The 19,664-nt window shown below is 40.9% G+C and overlaps 1 protein-coding gene across 2 annotated transcripts in view; it reads right to left on the bottom strand.

The window, feature by feature from the left end:
• SECISBP2 (SECIS binding protein 2) overlaps nucleotides 1-19,664 on the bottom strand; it is a 54,717-nt gene extending 35,053 nt beyond the window's left edge. The window contains exons 1-8 of one of the 2 annotated variants that reach the window (XM_048849242.2): nucleotides 19,518-19,664; nucleotides 16,347-16,483; nucleotides 13,765-14,026; nucleotides 9,067-9,193; nucleotides 8,386-8,621; nucleotides 5,256-5,337; nucleotides 2,267-2,430; nucleotides 1,332-1,481 (exon numbers count right to left, since the gene is read on the bottom strand). In XM_048849242.2, coding sequence (XP_048705199.2) covers nucleotides 1,332-1,481; nucleotides 2,267-2,430; nucleotides 5,256-5,337; nucleotides 8,386-8,621; nucleotides 9,067-9,193; nucleotides 13,765-14,026; nucleotides 16,347-16,483; nucleotides 19,518-19,553 — 1,194 coding nt within the window. In that variant the 5' untranslated portion in view covers nucleotides 19,554-19,664. Of the gene's footprint in view, nucleotides 1-1,331; nucleotides 1,482-2,266; nucleotides 2,434-5,255; nucleotides 5,338-8,385; nucleotides 8,622-9,066; nucleotides 9,194-13,764; nucleotides 14,027-16,346; nucleotides 16,484-19,517 lie in introns of both variants that reach the window. The other variant, XM_048849241.2, reaches the window with a different exon arrangement.

A 19,664-nucleotide genomic window follows, 5' to 3' on the forward strand; every position in this document is an offset into this window, starting at 1 on the left:
GACATTGTCTAATTAAAATATAACCATGCAAATCATCATTGCTACCACTGTTATATAATTGCAACGAATCTTATACAAAGTGTAACACGCAGCCAGAAAGGGTTAAATAGCTTGCAGGCTAACCAACCCAGAGCCAACCTATAGAGACATATTAGAAATGGTAATTAGGACCATTCGATGTTAGATTGGCTAGAACTTTGAAATGCAAACCTATATTGTTAGACATTAAAAGTGATACTAATTGTCTGTGTGCACTCAAACTTTACATAGGAACGATCTGTTTAGCCATCTGTGACTAGAACTATTAATTCAGATATCAAAAGGGAGTATTAACATTTAGATGAATCTTGGGTGAAATAATGTCAATGTCTATATGTCTCTGAAGTTTGTGATACAGCACTTTATCCATTAGGCAGTCTATGTTAATTTGTGTAACTAATTACTGGTGGTGCTTAGGAAACAGAAGGTTACATCAAAAGCCTATTGTTTACCCAGGACTGTATGGTCAAGTGGCTACTAGAAAACTATCAAAAGACCCTTGGGTCCTGATCCTGTTTATCTCAGATCTGCTTGAGGTTTCATGCAGGGGAACCCTAAGCCACAAGGACTGAGATCCCAGTTCTGACTGGACCACCCTGAAATATAAACATTGGACTATAACCTATGGACTACTTCTGAAAGAACTCTTTGCATCTACAAGCTCACCGTCTCTGCTATGAATCTGAATCTCAAGATTGACTCATGTCTGTATGTATACTGATCTTTTAACCAATCCTCTCTCCCTTTTCTTTTTTTTAAAATACATTTTAGTTTAGTTAATAAGAATTGGCTGTAATTCTTATCGTGTATTTAAGTAAGATCTGGAAGATTCATTGACTTGGGAAGTAATATGTCCGAGCCTTTGGGACTGGTAGGACCTTTTTTTGTATGATGAATAAGATTTGTTAATCCTCATCACATCTAACGTGGGTGCCTCGGTGGAGGCCTGAGGCTGGGTTACTTTAAGGAAACTGTGTTGTTGGTTTCTCGGTAACCAGTGAGGTTATTATGGAAGCTGTTTTGTGCTGGCTTGGTAAATATAAGTATTGGAATATCCACCAGCTTTGGGGATTGTCTGCCCCATTCTTTGCAGTTCACCTTAATTGAGTGACCTCAGCTGGATCCCTTGGGATTCTGGTCACAACTGTACTTTGGGACTAGGGAGAAAATTACCTTCTTAAATATACATACAGAATCAGTCTACACCACAGACCTGAATCCAGGTTTCTACAAATTAGAAATCATATACCAACCCCTTAATGTGCACACATTACCAAAACTTTCGACTGTACCTCAATCCTCGGTGGTTCCTGTACTATAAAGCTGTCATTTTGAGGTTTTTCCACTTCAGGATTTGATTTAGGTTTCTTTTTCTTTTTTTTCTTCTTCTTTTCTGATCCTTCTTCAGGCTCGGTTTCACGAGCATCATTTCTTGTTTTTGTCTATTGAAAGACCACGAGTGGAGTAAATCAACAATTTACAGACGACTAGTATCAGAATACAAGTAAAAATATTTTAAAAAAAACCCACCAAACTTATGCAAATGATCAAACATGTACAACAAAGTATGCCCTAACCAATCTACATTGTGATAGCATATGGGCAGAGTTTGATCATCATTTAAGACCCAGCAGCAGTTAGAGCACAGCAGAAAACATATTGCTGTAAACGTACTGCACAATTAACACAGCATACCTTGGATACAGTGATTTGGGCAGAAAACATTTCTCCTAAAAGAGGACATGTTTCAACTTTAACTTTTGAAGACAGCAAGATGTGGAAGAAGTGTAATTTAAAAATTATGGACAACACTTCTAACAAACAGTGTAAAATTACACCTAAACTACCTTAGCAAAGAGGCATTTGGTTTACAGATACTATAAAAAAAAAGCCATTAATGTGTCAATGGATGATTGGGGTTCTCAAACTTCGCTGAACCAAGAAGACAGACTGAAGCCTGAGCCCACCTGAGCTCCGCCGTTCTGGGCAGGGGTACCAAAGCCAAAGCCTGAGCCTCACTGTCCCAGGTGGGGGGGGCCAAAGTCAAAGCCTAAAGGGCTTTAGCCCCAGTCGGTGGGGCTCAGGCTTCAGCCCCGGCCCCCGGAAAGTCTAATGCCAGCCCTGGCAACCTCATTAAAACAGGGTTACAACCCACTTTGGGTTCCTGACCCACAGTTTGAGAACCACTGTTAGATCAATGGAGTGTAACAGACAATTCTCTGAATACCTTACTATTTGCCTGAACATCTGGTTTTTCTTTGCTGCAAGAATGGTTATTGGAAATAAGTTCAGAGGCTGGTGAGGAAACAACTCTCTTTGGAGCCTGCGATAGTATGGTGGCCCGTGATAAATGTGACTGCGTGGAGTAAGGTGCAGATGTCAGAGGAAGGGCTGCTGGAAAGAAAAAAATATTCAGAGCTATTTAAAGGTAAATTATTTCACAAGATACTTAATATTTAAAAGGTTTAGGAATTAATCAAATACTACCACGTCTACAGTTAGTGACAAGGTATTCTGAATGTTTTTAATTTAGTTTCTTTGACTGCTGTTCAAATTAGTTACTTGGCAGCTAGAGAGCAAGGTGTTTCCTTACTACATTTTTCCTCCACTGGGCATGCATACTTCTTTGTTGTTATGCAGCTCGTGGGCTTTGACATTAATTTTTATTTGCAAAAGAGAACTTAAAATTAAGTTTTGGGAAAACTGCAGTTAAATGCAAGAGGACCCCCCCTCCGAACTATTCTAGGCTCAAGTGTTTGATTTAAAAAAAAAAAAAAAAAAAAATCTATAAACAGCCACCATAAAGCCAAAATGAGAAACCGAACACCCCAACATAACTCTGTTTTAAATACCACCTCATCACCCCTTACCCCACAATAGCCCTGATAAAGAAATAAGGTTCAAGAGTGCCCTGAGAGTCAAAGAGAAGTAGGAATCCTCACACTAAGAGCCTCCTGCCAGCAGCTCCCTTCTCCCACTCACTCAAACTACCAATACTACCTCAGTCTTATCTGGGCTGAACTTCAGCCAGCTAGCTCTTATCCATGTCCCAACCATATCAATGTTGTATACAGTATTGATGTAGTTGTGTCAGTCCCAGGATATTAGAGAGATAAGGTGGGTGAGGCAATATCCTTTATTGGACCAACTTCTGTTGGTGAGAGAGACAAGGGGCATGGCTACGCTGGAAACTTCGAAGCGCTGTTGCGGGAAGGCTCCCGCAGCAGCACTTTGAAATGAGAGTGTGGTCGCACGCAACTGCAAGCGCTCCTGGTAATCCACCTCCATAAGGAGATTAGCTCCGAGAGCTGGGAGTGCGGCTGCCAGTGCTTGAAGCCTCTCTACACTAGCGCTTTAAAGCGCTCACACTTGCTGCACTCAGGGGGGTGATTTTGCATACCCCTGAGCCAGCAAGTTAGAGCGCTATAAAATGTAAGCGTAGACAAGTCCAAGCTTTCAAGCCACACAGCTCTGTGTGGTTCGAAAGCTTCTCTCTCTCACCAACAGAAATTGGTCCAATAAACATTACCATCTTGCCTCCCTTGTCTACCCTACTATACCAAGACATTTGACCAGATATCTTGACAGCACTGGCTGGGCTGGGCGAGAGCAACTCAAACCCTTCAACTGCCTTCCATAATAGGCAACACTTACCTATTCAATAGAGGAGAGACAACATGGACCATAAGAACAAAATTACCCATCTACTCCTGCTGGGGTTCAGAGACAAGGCATCAACACCTCACAATCAATGGATCAAAGGCAGAGATAGATTTAATATCAGCATAGGCATGAGGAGTTCATCTAGTAGTGCTACCAGTTCCTGTGCTCAAGTCTGTACTGAGATTGCATCAAGGAGATCTGAGGCAGCCATATATTCAGAACTGTCTTGCCACAATACTGGATGATACTGCTGATAGTTGGCTATTTCTTTAGCAGAAGCTAGCATTCTATTCTCCCTAAAGTAGACACTGATGACCTCTGCCAATAAATTGAGCCAGATTTTTCATCCTGGCCTTCAGCCAGCAAGGAACACGAGTCCAGAGCACAGCTCATGACAAAAAAGTATTCACAACACTTCTGCCATCTGGGGTGGGGCGGGGGAAAAAGAAGGGAAGAGAGAGAGAGACTGTCCCAAATTCAAGCAGCGAAGACCTTGCATTTCTCCTCTCAAGATACTGCCCTGCAGCCACAGAAACAGACAGTGAAGTCTGAATTGGATCCATTTTATCTGCAAAACAGCATGAAATATACTTGTAATGGCAAGGACTCAGCCAGCCAGTGAAAGAAGACAGCTACTAACAACCAGGTAGTCAACCACTCAAAACAAGTTTGCTTATCAAGGTTTACTAAATGTTGTTAAGGGTACTTGTAATTTGCTACTGATCTTTTTTTTAATAGAAGGCAAAGCTCTAAACTTGGAGTACTCTTAACATCAGAAGTCGAAAATCACTAGACTTCAAATACTTCAATACCTGATAATTTCTCTTAAATTAAAAAAAAAAAAAAAAGCAGCAGCACAGGAATAAGTACATCAGCACTACTCTTTAAACGTCCATGACATCACAGACAAAAATGGGACAATTAGCTTGTGAATTCTATACACACCAGTTAACCACTTGCGGTTAATTGATAGAGCAGATATTTATGCTGCAATACAAATGGATATAGTTTTGAAACATAAAAACTGATACATTACCATAAAATATTCTTAACCCTACAAGATAAGCTTATACATAAAATCTGAGGAGACCTAAGCCCTAAAAGAAAAATGAATGCATTTTCAATGCAAAGTGGTTTGCTGAGAACAATTTTACTTTTGCCATTTTTGTTTTTAAAAAGTGAATTTTTAACTTTAAACCTAGAGATCTGCTACAAACTAAGAACTCTCGCTGCATTAGAAATCCATTATTTACATATATTTTGGAAGTAGTTTGTGATAAGTCAAGATATTTACATAGCAATTAAAACAATTACTCAAGTTAAGTGTCCCCTCAAGCCACACAGACACTTCAGTGAAGGAGAAATTGGTTTCAAGTTTGCTTCATTATCTCTCACTGGTTAGTTTTCACATTGTAGGTTTTTATTTTTAAATGTGCACATTTATTTTATTCTCAAGAAGCATTCAGCACTACTGTAACTTTTATATTAAGGAGATGCAGAGTCAATTCAAACCCAATAAGTGGCAGATATTTTGGGGTTTCTCCAGCACTTACCTCTAGTATCAAGTGAAGAGGAAACTGAACCTGCTTCTGTATAAATTTTTGATACAGCTTTCTTTTCCACGGAAGCTTCATTCTACAAAGCAACAACATATTGTTTTGTATTCTTAAATACAGAAGACTCCCAAATGTACATAACTTTTTAGACTCATCTGGAACAGAATCACTGGGCCCGATTATATTCTGCAACTATACCAAGACCCTTTTATACCATTCAATTAGTAAAAAAGCATCTTTAAAAGGGGGTAGAAATGGCACCCTGAGAATATCTCCTGCCAGTGGAGATCTGGCATAAAAGGTTCCATGACACTCCTGCTCTCAGGCTCCAGCAATTATGTGAACGAAATGCAAATCAGAACACAGACTTACTTTACTTTAGCAATAAAAATGAGATGCAGAGCATTTCCTGGTAATTAATGACTGGCTGAAGCTGATGCCAGTTAGTCATTAATCGACAGGCAATGCCTTGCACAGAGGTGGTGGTTGTTGCCTTATTTCCCCCCCCCCAAGAAAGTAGCTGGAGGAAACAAGGAGGGGATGGGCTACTGAAGCATCTTACTATGATAGATTCAACTTATTAGCAACTTTTTGCTGGCACCTGAGGGGTTGCTGTTATCCATCAGTTGCTAATAAGTAGGACTGTCAATTAATGGCTGTTAACTCATGAGCTTAACTAAAAAAAATCATATGCGATTAAAAAAATTAATCATGATTAATCACACTTTTAATTGCACTGTTAAACAGAATACCAATTTAAATTTATTAAATAAATATTTTGGATTTTTTTTTACATTTTCATATATTGTATTCTGTGTTGTAACTGAAATCAAAGTGTATATTATTTTTTATTAAAAATATTTTCAGTGTAAAAATGATAAACAAAAGAAATAGTATTTCAATTCATCTCATACAAGTACTGTAGTGCAATCTTTGTCATGAAAGTGTAACTTACAAATGTAGATTTTTTTCTGTTACATAACTGCAGTCAAAAACAAAACAATGTAGGCGCTGAAGTTTTACAAGTCAACTCAGTCCTACTTCTTGTTCAGCCAATCATTAAGACAAACAAGTTTGTTTACAGTGGAGAGAATGCTGCCCGCTTCTTATTTACAATGTCACCAGAAAGTGAGAACAGGCATTTGCCTGGCACTTTTGTAGTGGCATTGCAAGGTATTTACGTGCAGATATGCTAAATATTCATATGCCCCTTCATGCTTCGGCCACCATTCTAGAGGACGTGCTTCCATACTGATAACGCTCGTTAAAAAAATAATGCATTAATTAAATTTGTGACCGAACTCCTTGGGGGAGAATTACATAAGAACGGCCATACTGGGTCAGACCAAAGGTCCATCGAACCCAGTATCCTGTCCTCTAACAGTGGCCAATGGCAGGTGCCACAAACGGAATGAACAGACAGGTTATCATCAAGTGATCCATGCCTTGTAACCCAGTCCCAGCTTCTGGTAAACAGAGGCTAGGGACACCATTCCTGCCCATCCTGGCTAATAGCCATCGATGGACCTATCTTCCATGGATTTATCTAGCTCCCTTTTGAACCCTGTTATAGTACTGGCCTTCAAAACACCCTCTGGCAAGGAGTTCCAGAGGTTGACAGTGCATTGCGTGAAAAAATACTTTGTGTTTGTTTTTAAACTGCTACCTATTAATTTCATTTGGCGGCTCCTTGTTCTTGTATTATGAGGACGAGTAAATAACACTTCCTTATTTATTTTCTCTATACCACTATACCACTCATGATTTTATTATAATTATTAATTATATGTCCCCTACTCTGTTTTACCCACATTCTGCCATATATTTCATGCTATAACAGTCTTGGATGATGACCCAGCACATGTTGTTCATGTTAAGAACACTTTCACTGCAGATTTCACAAAAACCCTGGGGGCCCCACACAGCCCCTTCCAGTACCCCTCAACTGGAGCTGGGTAGTTGAAGGGGTTTCTGTAACTCTACTCCGGGGGATCTCTTTTGTTTTGTGGGTGTTAACATACTTGTTGGCAACTATTTTGAAATAAGTTACCAAAATAATTGAAACTGGAGTGATTATATTGTGTTATTTTGACAAATAAAACATGCAGAATTTTAAAATATTGTGCACAGAATTTTTAGGTGCAGAATTCCCCCAGGAGTAATAGTTTAAATTCCTAGTCTACTCTCAAGCAATTGTCTCCTACTTTATTACAAAAAGAAAAGGAGTACTTGTGGCACCTTAGAGACTAACCAATTTATTTGAGCATGAGCTTTCGTGAGCTACAGCTCACTTCATCAGATGTTTACCGTGGAAACTGCAGCAGACTTTATATACACACAGAGAATATGAAACAATACCTCCTCCCACCCCACTGTCCTGCTGGTAATAGCTTATCTAAAGTGATCAGCAGGTGGGCCATTTCCAGCACAAATCCAGGTTCTCTCACCCTCCACCCCCCCACACAAATTCACTCTCCTGCTGGTGCTAGCCCATCCAAAGTGACAACTCTTTACATAGTCAAGTCGGGCTATTTCCTGCATAGATCCAGTTTGTGTGTGTATGGGGGTGGGGGGGATGTGAGAAAACCTGGATCTATGCAGGAAATAGCCCGACTTGACTATGTAAAGAGTTGTCACTTTGGATGGGCTAGCACCAGCAGGAGAGTGAATTTGTGTGGGGGGGTGGAGGGTGAGAAAACCTGGATTTGTGCTGGAAATGGCCCACCTGCTGATCACTTTAGATAAGCTATTACCAGCAGGACAGTGGGGTGGGAGGAGGTATTGTTTCATATTCTCTGTGTGTATATAAAGTCTGCTGCAGTTTCCACGGTAAACATCTGATGAAGTGAGCTGTAGCTCACGAAAGCTCATGCTCAAATAAACTGGTTAGTCTCTAAGGTGCCACAAGTACTCCTTTTCTTTTTGCGAATACAGACTAACACGGCTGTTCCTCTGAAACCTACTTTATTACAGTGACAGTCTGCAGCCTGCCCCGCCCTATCTTTTCCCCCTACAAGCTATTTGTAACTTAATCACCCTACTGATGACACAAGTGGTTTCATGAATCACTAAACAAGTCATTTTATGAAATACTCTACAAGGCTCCAAAGTACAAACATCAACTAACCTCTGTGGTCACCAAAGCAGAAGTCTGTGTTCTCACTGGTTGTCTCAAGAGTGCAGTATTGCCTTCAGTTGAGCATAATGGTCCCCATTTATGTTTTTGTAGGTCCACTACATCATTGTTTCCCAGACTCTGCAACTTAGGGAAATCCGAAAGGGTAACTTCAAAAGCAGGTTTTGGAAGAGACTCGGTTTTTGGAATCTGTTTTGATTTCCAGTTCATGGCTTTATGAGACCTGTCTAATTAAAACATGTAAAGTCAAAGAAGCCAACTATCACTAAATTATACCCAGATTTTTATGTCACCTCAAATGTCATGATATCCAAGCACACTGATTGTAATAGAATAGTTTTAGGTCAACGATATCTCATTTTGAAGATGTTGGTACACTAATCATTATAATAAAGATGCAGAAAGAATAATTTAACAGTGAACCTAGGAAGTTGCTTGCCTAGGAAGTTCTTCATATCAATCTACCTTATGTTGTGGAGTCAGCAAATAAGGTTATTCATGGTCCTCTCTCAAAAAGGGAGTCACCCGAAGAAGTATTCTCCCCATACCCCTTGACTTGGCACCTCGAGATTCAGAAACATATAGTCACACTAAACTAGAAACTACTAAATAATTAACAATTATAATTTCTACTGCATATATTTTAACTAAGCCACATATTAGCACCTGTACCTGGTTTCAAAGCATCTCTGCCGTACACAGAAGTATGAAGTGAACTTCTATTTGCTGTTCTGTCTGATGACTCACTTCCATCAAGCCTTTTATTGTCCAATTTCTGCTCATCGCCTTTTGATCTCCTCTGTAAGAAACAATGAATTGGCAATTGAATAAGAAACAATTGAATAAATGAAAACCTTTCCAGAAGATTTTTTAGTTACACTTGGTCAGATCACTATATTTGCATTACCATAACTTAAGTTATACTTAACTAGAATAACCTTAAGAGTTTGGACTTTAAATTAGTACTAAAATAACCAACACAGTTTGAGGACCAATAAAAATCAGAGGAACTTCTTAGATTATTAAATCTGATTTACATTTTGTTATTTCTGCTATTTAGTTTTTGCATGTCTCACAGTTTGGACAACAAAACTACATTAGTCCACTTATTTGTAATCAATTGGACCTTGAGGTTCTCATGACACTTCATGCTAATGCATACTTAGGCTCTGATCCTGCAACTGTATCTACATGGGTGGGCTACCGCACAAAGACAGGGTTTTACTGGAGTCAGCAGGGCTCAGCACTAGCGCAAGAGGCCAGCTATGTGGATGCAAAAAGAAAAGGTGTACTTGTGGCACCTTAGAGACTAACCAATTTATTTGAGCATAAGCTTTCGTGAGCTACAGCTCACTTCATCGGATGCATACTGTGGAAGCTCATGCTCAAATAAATTGGTTAGTCTCTAAGGTGCCACAAGTACTCCTTTTCTTTTTGCGAATACAGACTATCACGGCTGTTACTCTGAAAGCTATGTGGATGCAATTTCAGGACAGGCAGTCTGAGTTGCATGCTGCCTGCAAAATTGCTAACCTAACAAGTTCAAAAATCACAACAGACCAAAATCATCAAGAGAATGGCTTAACATCATGCTGTTTTGTGGCAGTTTTTCTTTGGTTTTTTAAAACATGTGTAAACTTTTTTGGGGACTTGCCTTCCTTTCTCAGGATTTCAGGAAATTCATCTTAAAATGCACAAATAAAAAATCTCCATAGACTGGAAGACTGCCTCCATTTTTCTTTCATTGATGGGGGCATCCTTCTCCAAACACTAATCTCAGCTCCCTCCTCTATGCCTTCCCTTCTGTAGGCCCTTCCCTCCAATGGGTACCTCGCTCTACTTCAGCTGGCCATTGCCCTGTCCTGCTCCACTGAAGGACATAGTCCCCTGTTCAACACCTTTTTCACCATCCATGGAGAGTGGCTCTGCTCAGCTCTCCTTCTACCAAAGCACTACCTCTGACTCCTGCCAATCTCTGTCCCCCAGACTCTTGATACTGCTGCAGTCCACCTTCTTCTCCCTTCAATATTTCCCTTGCCAATTCTTAAGAGTGTGCAGCAGGGTTGACTTCCTGCAGGGAAAGGGAACCATACACACTCTTTGGATCACCTTTACACCTCTTGGTCCCCCACTTTACTATCCTTGCTCACCTGCTTCTCCACTTGTCTCACAGATTACATGTTCCATGCTTGTTACAGTGAGAGTTGGTCAGAAAAATGTCGATTTTCTGGTCTGAATCATTTCCCCGAATCTAGAGTCAGCATTTCAGGGTCCACAGCAGCTCTCCAGAAAACTGTCCGCAACCCCCTGGAGTCGTGGCTTGAGCTTCCAGAGTCTGCAGCTCCAGGGCAGCCCTGGAAGACCCAGCTGAGCCAGGGTTTGCATGACTTCTAGGCTCTCAGCTCTGCATCAGAGAGCCTGGAAACTATGGGACAGGCTTAGCAAGCTGGTCAGTTGACCTGCTTTTATTAACCATGGTCAAATATTCCAGTGATGCCTTGATGTAGGCAGCGGCCTAGCATCTGGTGCCATTCTTTCATTTTTTAGAACTTGATTTCATTGTGTTTTGCATTTTTCCAAGTTAAAACAACTCATTTAAGTAACTTGTTTTTTGCAATTAGGGATAAGACTCTAAGGCTAAGTCTAGGCCTACTGGAGACCATAAAGTCTTACTCTTTTCGTTACTGTTCCAATAAATTACTGCTTTAAATATTTGACGAGTTATTTTTGGACTGGTCAAATGCCCACCCTACCATGGGAGCCCCATCTTGACCTGGGACTCAGCTCCTGGCTCTGCAGCAGGGAGTCTGCAGGCCTGAGAACTCCAACTCAAGCCAGGGATCTTAGGGCTTCCAGCTTCGCTGCCTCAGACCCAGAAGCCTAGATGCCCGGGGTCAGCATCCCAGGGTCTATGGCAGTGGTGCCATGTGGACTGTCCAAGCAGGGCTGGGAATCTGGAAGCCCTAGGCAATATGCATGGTGGGGCTGTTTGGGAGCCAGGGAGCACCAGCAGCTGCTGAGAGAAAATGACATTCTTATCATTTTCACCACTGCTATTGCTCCGCTGCAGTCGCTGAAATTGAAAAGAATGCTAATTTCACTTAGCAACTGCCCGTGCTGGAAAGCAAGTTTCTTTTTGGAAACACGGTGTGGTGGTATTTTCTGAAACTAAATTTTTTCAAGTTTTTGGGTGAGAAAAATTTCAATCTCAGTCGAAAAACATTTCAGATTTTTTGGTTTGGCCTCCAAACCAGAAAAATCAATTATTTGCTTAGCTCTAGTTACAGTGAGCACAAGTAAGGAAATAGAGATTCGTTTTGCAGGTCAAAAAAAAGAGAGCAGCAGCCTATGCTGGTGGCAGCTGGAACGGAAATCCAAACCCCGCTATTTAGTCTCCTACCTGTGGCCTTTGATGGATGCAGCAAGAACTGCAGTATCTCTAACCTCAGTCAGAAACCTTGAGATACCCACCAAGAATTTCTGGCGATATGGTAAGAGGACAATTTTAATGCCACAAAAGAAGTGGCAACTCACAAAAATACTGGGAGAATTGACAACTCAGTTCAGAGACGTGTTTATTTGTTCAAATATATATTACTCCTTGGGGAATTCTGCACCACCGCGCAAGTGCAGAATTAATGTCCACCACAGATTTTTCCTCCCGCAGAAGAACTGATTCTGACAAGGAGGCTAAGGGAAGCCATGAAAGGGGTTGCACTGTAATTAAACCTTTCACCCACCAGGGTCTGATGTGGTGCCAGAAGAGAGAGCAACTGGCTCACAGGCCAGAGGCTGCCTTCCTCACAGCAGAGAGCCAGGTAATGAGGCATGAGGGAGGGTGAGCAGAGCAGGGCACACAGGGCTGCTGGGAGGCTCACTCAGACTGGAATTCAGAAAGGCTAGTGGTGGGAACAGACTGGGGTTGAGACACGGAAGCTAGTGGGGTAACAACATTGAACCAGGAGCTGAATGTGAGTGGGGGTGAGGGGCCATATGCAGATATGCCTGGCTAAATGGAGGTACTGGGACAGGGCAGATGTACCTGACTGAATGGGAGAGGCTAGGGGTCCGCCAGGGTCTGCATGGGGGAGGCTCCCTAACAATCCCCCGCCCTCCCAAAACCCACCAAAGAAAAAAAAAACCTGTTCCATACTTCTCCCACCCACACCCAACGAGGCTCCAGGTTCACTTCCTGCCTCTTTCCCAGCAACTCAGCTCCTCCGTTACCCTGACTCCCCCAAGCTTTTGTACTACTTCTGAGGGGTGCAGGAAATACATTTCTGTATCTCAGTTTAAATGAACTATTACTCACAGTTCTGTATTAGTATGCCTAGTAAGGAATCTATTTGTCAGAAAACATTTCCTGAATCCTTTTTGGGGTCTGTATTGTTAGATGTACTTGACGACAGGTATTTTGAAATTAATTAAACTAATTGAAACTGGCTTGATTATATTGTGTTATTTTGACAAATAAAAGATGTGGAATTTTAAAATATTGTGCATACTTGAATTGTAAGAGTTTCATAGAAATACTTCTACTGGTCTTCGATTCTGTAAAAAAAAAATCTTGCTGCTACAAAAATCTAAATCTAGTCTATATTACTGCCTATAACATCTCTCTAAATGCTAAAGGAGTACTTGTGGCACCTTAGAGACTAACCAATTTATTTGAGCATGAGCTTTCGTGAGCTACAGCTCACTTCATCGGATGCATACCGTGGAAACTGCATAGCCTATTTCCCCTTGTTTTTTCCTAACCCTCCCCCCCCAGACGTTCTGGTTAAACTTGGATTTAAACTTGGAGAGTGGTCAGTTTGGATGAGCTATTGCCAGCAGGAGAGTGAGTTTGTGTGTGTGTGTGTCCCCGGAAAAAAAAAGGGGGGGAGGGGGGTGAGAGAACCTGGATTTGTGCAGGAAATGGCCCACCTTGATTATCATGCACACTGTGAAGAGAGTTGTCACTTTGGATGGGCTATTACCAGCAGGACAGTGAGTTTGTGTGTGGGGGGATGGAGGGTGAGAAAACCTGGATTTGTGCTGGAAATGGCCCAACTTGATGATCACTTTAGATAAGCTATTACCAGCAGGACAGTGGGGTGGGAGGAGGTATTGTTTCATGATCTCTGTGTGTATATAATGTCTGCTGCAGTTTCCACGGTATGCATCTGATGAAGTGAGCTGTAGCTCACGAAAGCTCATGCTCAAATAAATTGGTTAGTCTCTAAGGTGCCACAAGTACTCCTTTTCTTTTTGTGAATACAGACTAACACAGCTGTTACTCTGAAACCTCTCTAAATGCTGTTGTAGTAGCAATAGTGAACAAATAGTGATTATTCATTTTAAAGCTCACAGAAGAAGTTATTCACCTACCTTAGAAGTCTTTCTAGTCTCTTGTCTGACTGGACAAATTTGTTCGGCACATTCATTAACTATCCTGGAATGACTGTAGTGTTGAGAGTTGTTATAATTACACCGTGCACTGGCTAGTGAGTACATATTTGGTGCAGCATCGGATGAAGACAGCGAGCTGGAGTATTCACCAAGTGGAGTATATCCCATAACGCTACCAGATATATATTGAGAAAGAGATGAAGCGCCATTCCAGGACACATCTTCTGCACACATCTGTGGCCTAAATAAATACACCATTCCTTAGTTGAAGATTTTGTTCAATATCAAGGCAGGCATAATATTTTGCAAGAAAAGCATTGTTCATAATTTCAATTAAGTATTTACTCACTGCTTTCTAGATAAGTGTTTTAACTATAAAATTCAAGTTTTTCCTCAAACATGATTAAAATATTAATGTTTCTCTCCTTTTTACAGTTAAACTTTCATAATGGTTATTTAAAATTCAAAAACCACAATGATTCTACCTATAAAATATTTGTTACTGAGTTTCAAAACTATTCTGCTTTACTTAAAGTTATACTTCCCTATTTCAGCTTTAACAGTTGATGGAAAGTTCTTTATTATTTTGCCAGACTTCCTTGTGGTAAAGAGTGAGCTTAAACTAAAAGACAGAGAGGACTGAAAGTGTAATACAACTAAGAGATGTGTGCGAATGCACTTCGCTACAATAAAAGGAATATCAAGTACTGAAACTGGTTTTAAAATACAGTTTAAAAACAGGAGTATAAATATAGTACTCTGTAGGACAGAATTTATCCCAATAAAACACTATAGTAAAAGGTGCTTAGATCAGTGGTTCCCAAACTTGTTCCGTCACTTGTTTGTCTCTCAGCCAGTTTGTTTCTCAGCCCGCGCCACTTCCAGCAACTCCCATTGGCCTGGAGCAGCAAACCGCGGCCACTCGGAGCTGCGATCGGCCGAACCTGTGGACGCGGCAGGTAAACAAACTGGCTCGGCCCGGCAGGGGCTTTCCCTGCCCAAGTTTGGGAACCACTGGCTTAGATGGTAGATATTTGGGTTGTGCTTAGTGGCTAAAGGAAGCCTTTAATACAACTTCTGCAAATTCAACGTATCTGAAAGTTTTAAAAAAAAAAAAAAAAAAAAAAAAAAAGAGGAAAAGGAAACATTTTCTAAATTGATATCAGTAAGGGCTCCACCACCCAGATCATGCCAAATTCTAAGCGGGCCTCTGAAAGTGAAGACACATTTCCCACAGAAATTACATTTACAGATGTAAAGTGAACAGCTAGCGGTGACAGTCTCAATTTGAGAAACAAATGTTAGCTTATGCATATCCAATTTTAAAAACCAGTTTAGTGTGGCCAGAGTTTATAAGCCTGATGTTTTCCTATTTTCATATATCTGTTCAATTCTGTAATAAGCAGATACTTCAGATATGCAATACAAAAGAAGAAATGCTCTTTCTCTGGTAGTAAGAGTTGTTTTGACTTCAGCCTATCCTAATTTATATGGAGAAATATGCACAATAGTGTATCAACCATTAACCTTCATTTTCTGACTTAAGTCCCCAACAATGCAACCTTAATCACAATATTGGTGCTTCTCACTATGTCTTTAATTATATTATATTCTGTCATAAATCAGACTTCAATTCAGCTCATCATTAAATGGATCAGAACAATCCAAAATACAGGCTGCATACAAAGAAAATGTTGTCACAATTCTGAGATCGCCCGTGGGAAAAGTCAGTTAAGGCATTAAAAAAAAAGAGAACACAATCTTTAGGGTTTTTTTAAGGCAATAAATGAGTTGCAGGACACTGCAATTATGCCTAAAATGAAACCAATGCTTACCATTCTGAGAAACTAATAAAAAAGTTAGGACACTTACTGAATATCAAACCCAACCCTTCTAATTGTTGTTTTTTTCTTATCCTAATATACAGCATTAACAATCCATTTAGTAAAATCTACTTTTGGAAATCCTGAAAACTGCTACATTGAAAATAGATTTGTTTGGGGGTTTTTTGCAAGTGTATCTTATTCTTACTAGATTTACCTTTTAAAATAAGTTGTTTTTTTGTTTGTTTGGGTTTTTTTGGGTGGGGGGGGGGAGAGCACCAAGGAAGGACCGTGAAGATTCCTTATATCTAGAATGAAGGCATTTGGAGAGGCTCCCCCTTCCCCATTCTCAAGGGTCCTCCCTTCCCCTTCTATACATAGACTATTATATGGATGGGAGAAACAATAGCTATCATTCTTCTACCCCAGAACTGAATGTGATTCCTTCCAGAGCCAAACACCACATCTGAATCAGCTAGATTAGGCACTGCAGAGCAACACGACTCTTCCTTGTCCTTCTCTAGTGACTCCACAATACCAGGTCTTTGGGATCAACAACCTAGGTACCAAATCTGTATCACTCAGAGAGCAATGTAGAAGTCTAAACCATTGGGCAAGCACTACTACAGTTAGAAGAATTAAAGCATTAGAGGCTCCTACTGCAATTTTGAAAAAGTAGTCAAAGTCAAGGCACTAGAAGGTTAAAATTACCCATATGAGATTCAGAAAAATACATACTTATCCACAGACTGTTCCTGAACACATGGGTAGTATGTAGTAGGAAAGACGCATGCTTCTGAGGGTTCTGACCATGCCACAGTGACTGTCGTGTATTTTGGGACAAACGGTTTGACATCTGCTGAGAACTTGAAGCCCTGAGAAACAAAATGTTTTTTGGATACATGCATTTTGAGATGAACCAAAAGTAAGTGGGGTGGAGGGGAACCAACCTTTTCTCTGGGAGAGCAAAACTGCACAAGAAAGAGCTAGTTTGTTCACTTGTTCTAATAATAATACTAATAGCTGTGAAACAACAAAATTCTCAGAAGGAAAGTGAAGGGGAAAACAACAAACAGCAAAGATTTGATTGCTTTGGAAAGTTATTTCCACATAATGCCTACATTTAACAGAAAAAACACAAAAGAAAGCTACATTACAAAAATGCTAGGATCCTGCTTAACATGTGAGATGCAAAAATAAGAATATTCCTTTTTCAGATTATACTGATTAAGTGACTAATCATCTCAGCAGATTATTGGTATTATTGTAAAAGCTGTCTCCAAAGGTACAGTAATTGTGACTGACTATAAGCATACTTTTTAAAAAATATGGATCAAACATTAAATTCTATATCTTTTTAATGAGATTGTCACAGCACTAATATATTCATATTGACATGCCCAATTTTGGAGGTGTTCCACATGCTGGACTACTACTGCCTTCAAGAGGCCTTCTGAATGTAAAGGAGGCTCCAAAGTTAAAACCAGAATGTATTTATTGATGTTACTTGTTGCTTGCACTTCATAGTTTGTGCTTGAACAAAGTACTATTTCATAATTCTATTCATTCTAATACATGCAGTAAGTCATTTTAAAGCTGATTATATAGGTCTTCATAACTAAGACAGTGGCATAACTTGCTTTATTAGTTCACATTGTTAAAGCAGTAAAACAAAGTCAACTTCATAAACTGCTGTATCCATGCAAGGGCACATGGAGATTTGTTTATATAAATGTTTCACTGACAGTAATTTCAGTGTTTAGAATGCACATGAGCACCCTCTTGTGGTTAAGTGTGCACCTGGAAATTTGAGGATTAAGGCTTTTACAACCCAACAGATAATATGGATTCTTGGCTTCATGGGTTTGTCAGGAAGTGTGTCCACTTCAACTGTTGTCAAATGTATCCTGGCCATTTAAATACAAAATATAGATTGCATTGGTGAGAAACAGGACATGAAATATGTACACACGAGTATAAAAACAAATCCAAGTTATTTTTGGAGTTAAAGCTTAGTTACCAGACAAATGAATAAGGCATAAATAATACCAACCATAAAAATACTTTTAATTTGGGTTGATCATTAATTTTAAGAACATCTCAGTCTGACTGGGAGATCTCTATGGAATCTAGTGCCATATTGGTTATATATGTACATTTTATATTTGACACACAACCTAGGGGGCATTATTCACAGAATGAATGTAATAGAAGACTATCCCATAGCATAGCTGACTCTTAAAAGTAATGGGTTCCTTTCATACATATTCTCTCTCTCTCTCACACACACACACACACACACACACACTTCACCATGCCTACAGTGTGTTTAGTCTCTTAACATGAGATTTTGGTTCTTAAGGTACTGGTGCAATATATTCACTGAATGCTTATTCAAATACATTTCCTGCTGATAACGCTGTAATGGTAAAAAGACTGATTTTAGTCAAAGAACTTGAAGCATTCTAAAGCAGTTTCCTTTAAGTATGCTCTTAATATTGTATATACTTCTTTGAATTACTTGCTTCTCTCCTCCACAAGTATCTGACAAAAATAACTATTTCAGGGCTTTGGGAGAAAAGTATATTTCACATATAGATCAGCACGTACAATTTAGTCTCCTATGCTGCACAAAATACTCACAAAAGGTTTTTAATTCTTTGGGATAATTAGAACAAACACCATCTTTAAAAATTAAAGAGATGTTTCAGTTACTACATAAGCTCCTGACTCTCCTACTATTTGTGGTTTCATAAACATATATTCCTTTTCATAAAAGTTTCTCTCTTCCTTGATGTTGCGTGAAAGCCTCACACAAACAACAGAGTCTTGATTCTGTAAAGGCTTATGCACTTATTTAAGTTTTTGCAGGATTGACATCTCAATCCTGCAACTGGATCTGAGGAGGCAGACCCCAACGCCTATGCAGAGAGCCATAGAGGTCAACAGTTGCATGGATCCAGCTGCAGAATCAGGGACAAACACTACTGGGACTAATCGGGAGTAAAATTACAACACGGCTGCTACTCTGAAACCTGTCATACATGCTTGAGTGTTTGCAGAATCAATTAAACCCATTCCCAAGCAACACCAGCTACGCAGAAAAGAGCCATTTCTTTACACCAGAATAAGATTGTTCACACAGGAGGTTATACCAGTAGATCTATATGCACACTTTAGCTTACACCAGTATAACTTTCCCATATAGACAAGTTCTAAGACTTCACAAGGAAAGTGTGAAACTTATGACAGGCAAAGGACCTGCCTCTCCCACTGCAATCAGAGCCATATATAAGCAAATCCCTACACCTGGACATGGCTCTGCACGCACACAGAGCTCACCTGCACGGATCTGATTGTAAGATCAAGGCTAAACAACTGTTAAAAGCACAAGAAAAACTTAAAGACAAGGTATCTCCCTGACCCGGCTCCCTTTCAGCTGCAGTAATACCGGTGGAGTACTTGCAGCACCAGCAGGTAAAGTATTTTCAGACCAGAAGTATCATTTCAAGTTGATAATCCCTTTAAAAAGAAAGCCACTGGACTCAAAGGCCAGTTCGGAGCCCCTTAACCCGTCCCACGCAGGGCCAAGGCTGAGGCCGCCGCTGCTCCCCCCCACCCCCCCACCCCCACCCAGGGCAGAGCTGCAGAGCACACGAGTCCGCAGGGCAGTCCAGCGCCGGGGGAAGTTTCCACCCGGCTCCCCGTGCAGGACACGGACCCCCGGGGGCAGGTCCGGGCGGCTGCTCCGCGGGGATGGTAAGTGACTCTCTCGGGGGCTCCCCCGACGCCGCTGTCAGGGACTCGGGAACGGCATAGGGCGCCTCGGGGCCAGCGGTGCAACCAGGCCCCCGCTTATGTAACGGCTGGGGGGGGCTGCGCGGCCCAGAGCCGCCTTCCCGCCCTTACCTCGCTGGCCGTGCCCGGCTCCCGCTCCGTGGCCATGGCTGGTCGGGAAGGGCAACAGCACCGCGCGCCGCCTCTCCCGCAAACCAGCTCCCGAGTCTGACTGGCCGATGACGCCCGCCAGGTGCGTCAGAAGGGCCGCGGCGCAGC

The sequence above is a fragment of the Caretta caretta genome, chromosome 5, assembly GCF_965140235.1.
Source record: "Caretta caretta isolate rCarCar2 chromosome 5, rCarCar1.hap1, whole genome shotgun sequence".
Lineage (NCBI taxonomy): Eukaryota > Metazoa > Chordata > Testudines > Cheloniidae > Caretta > Caretta caretta.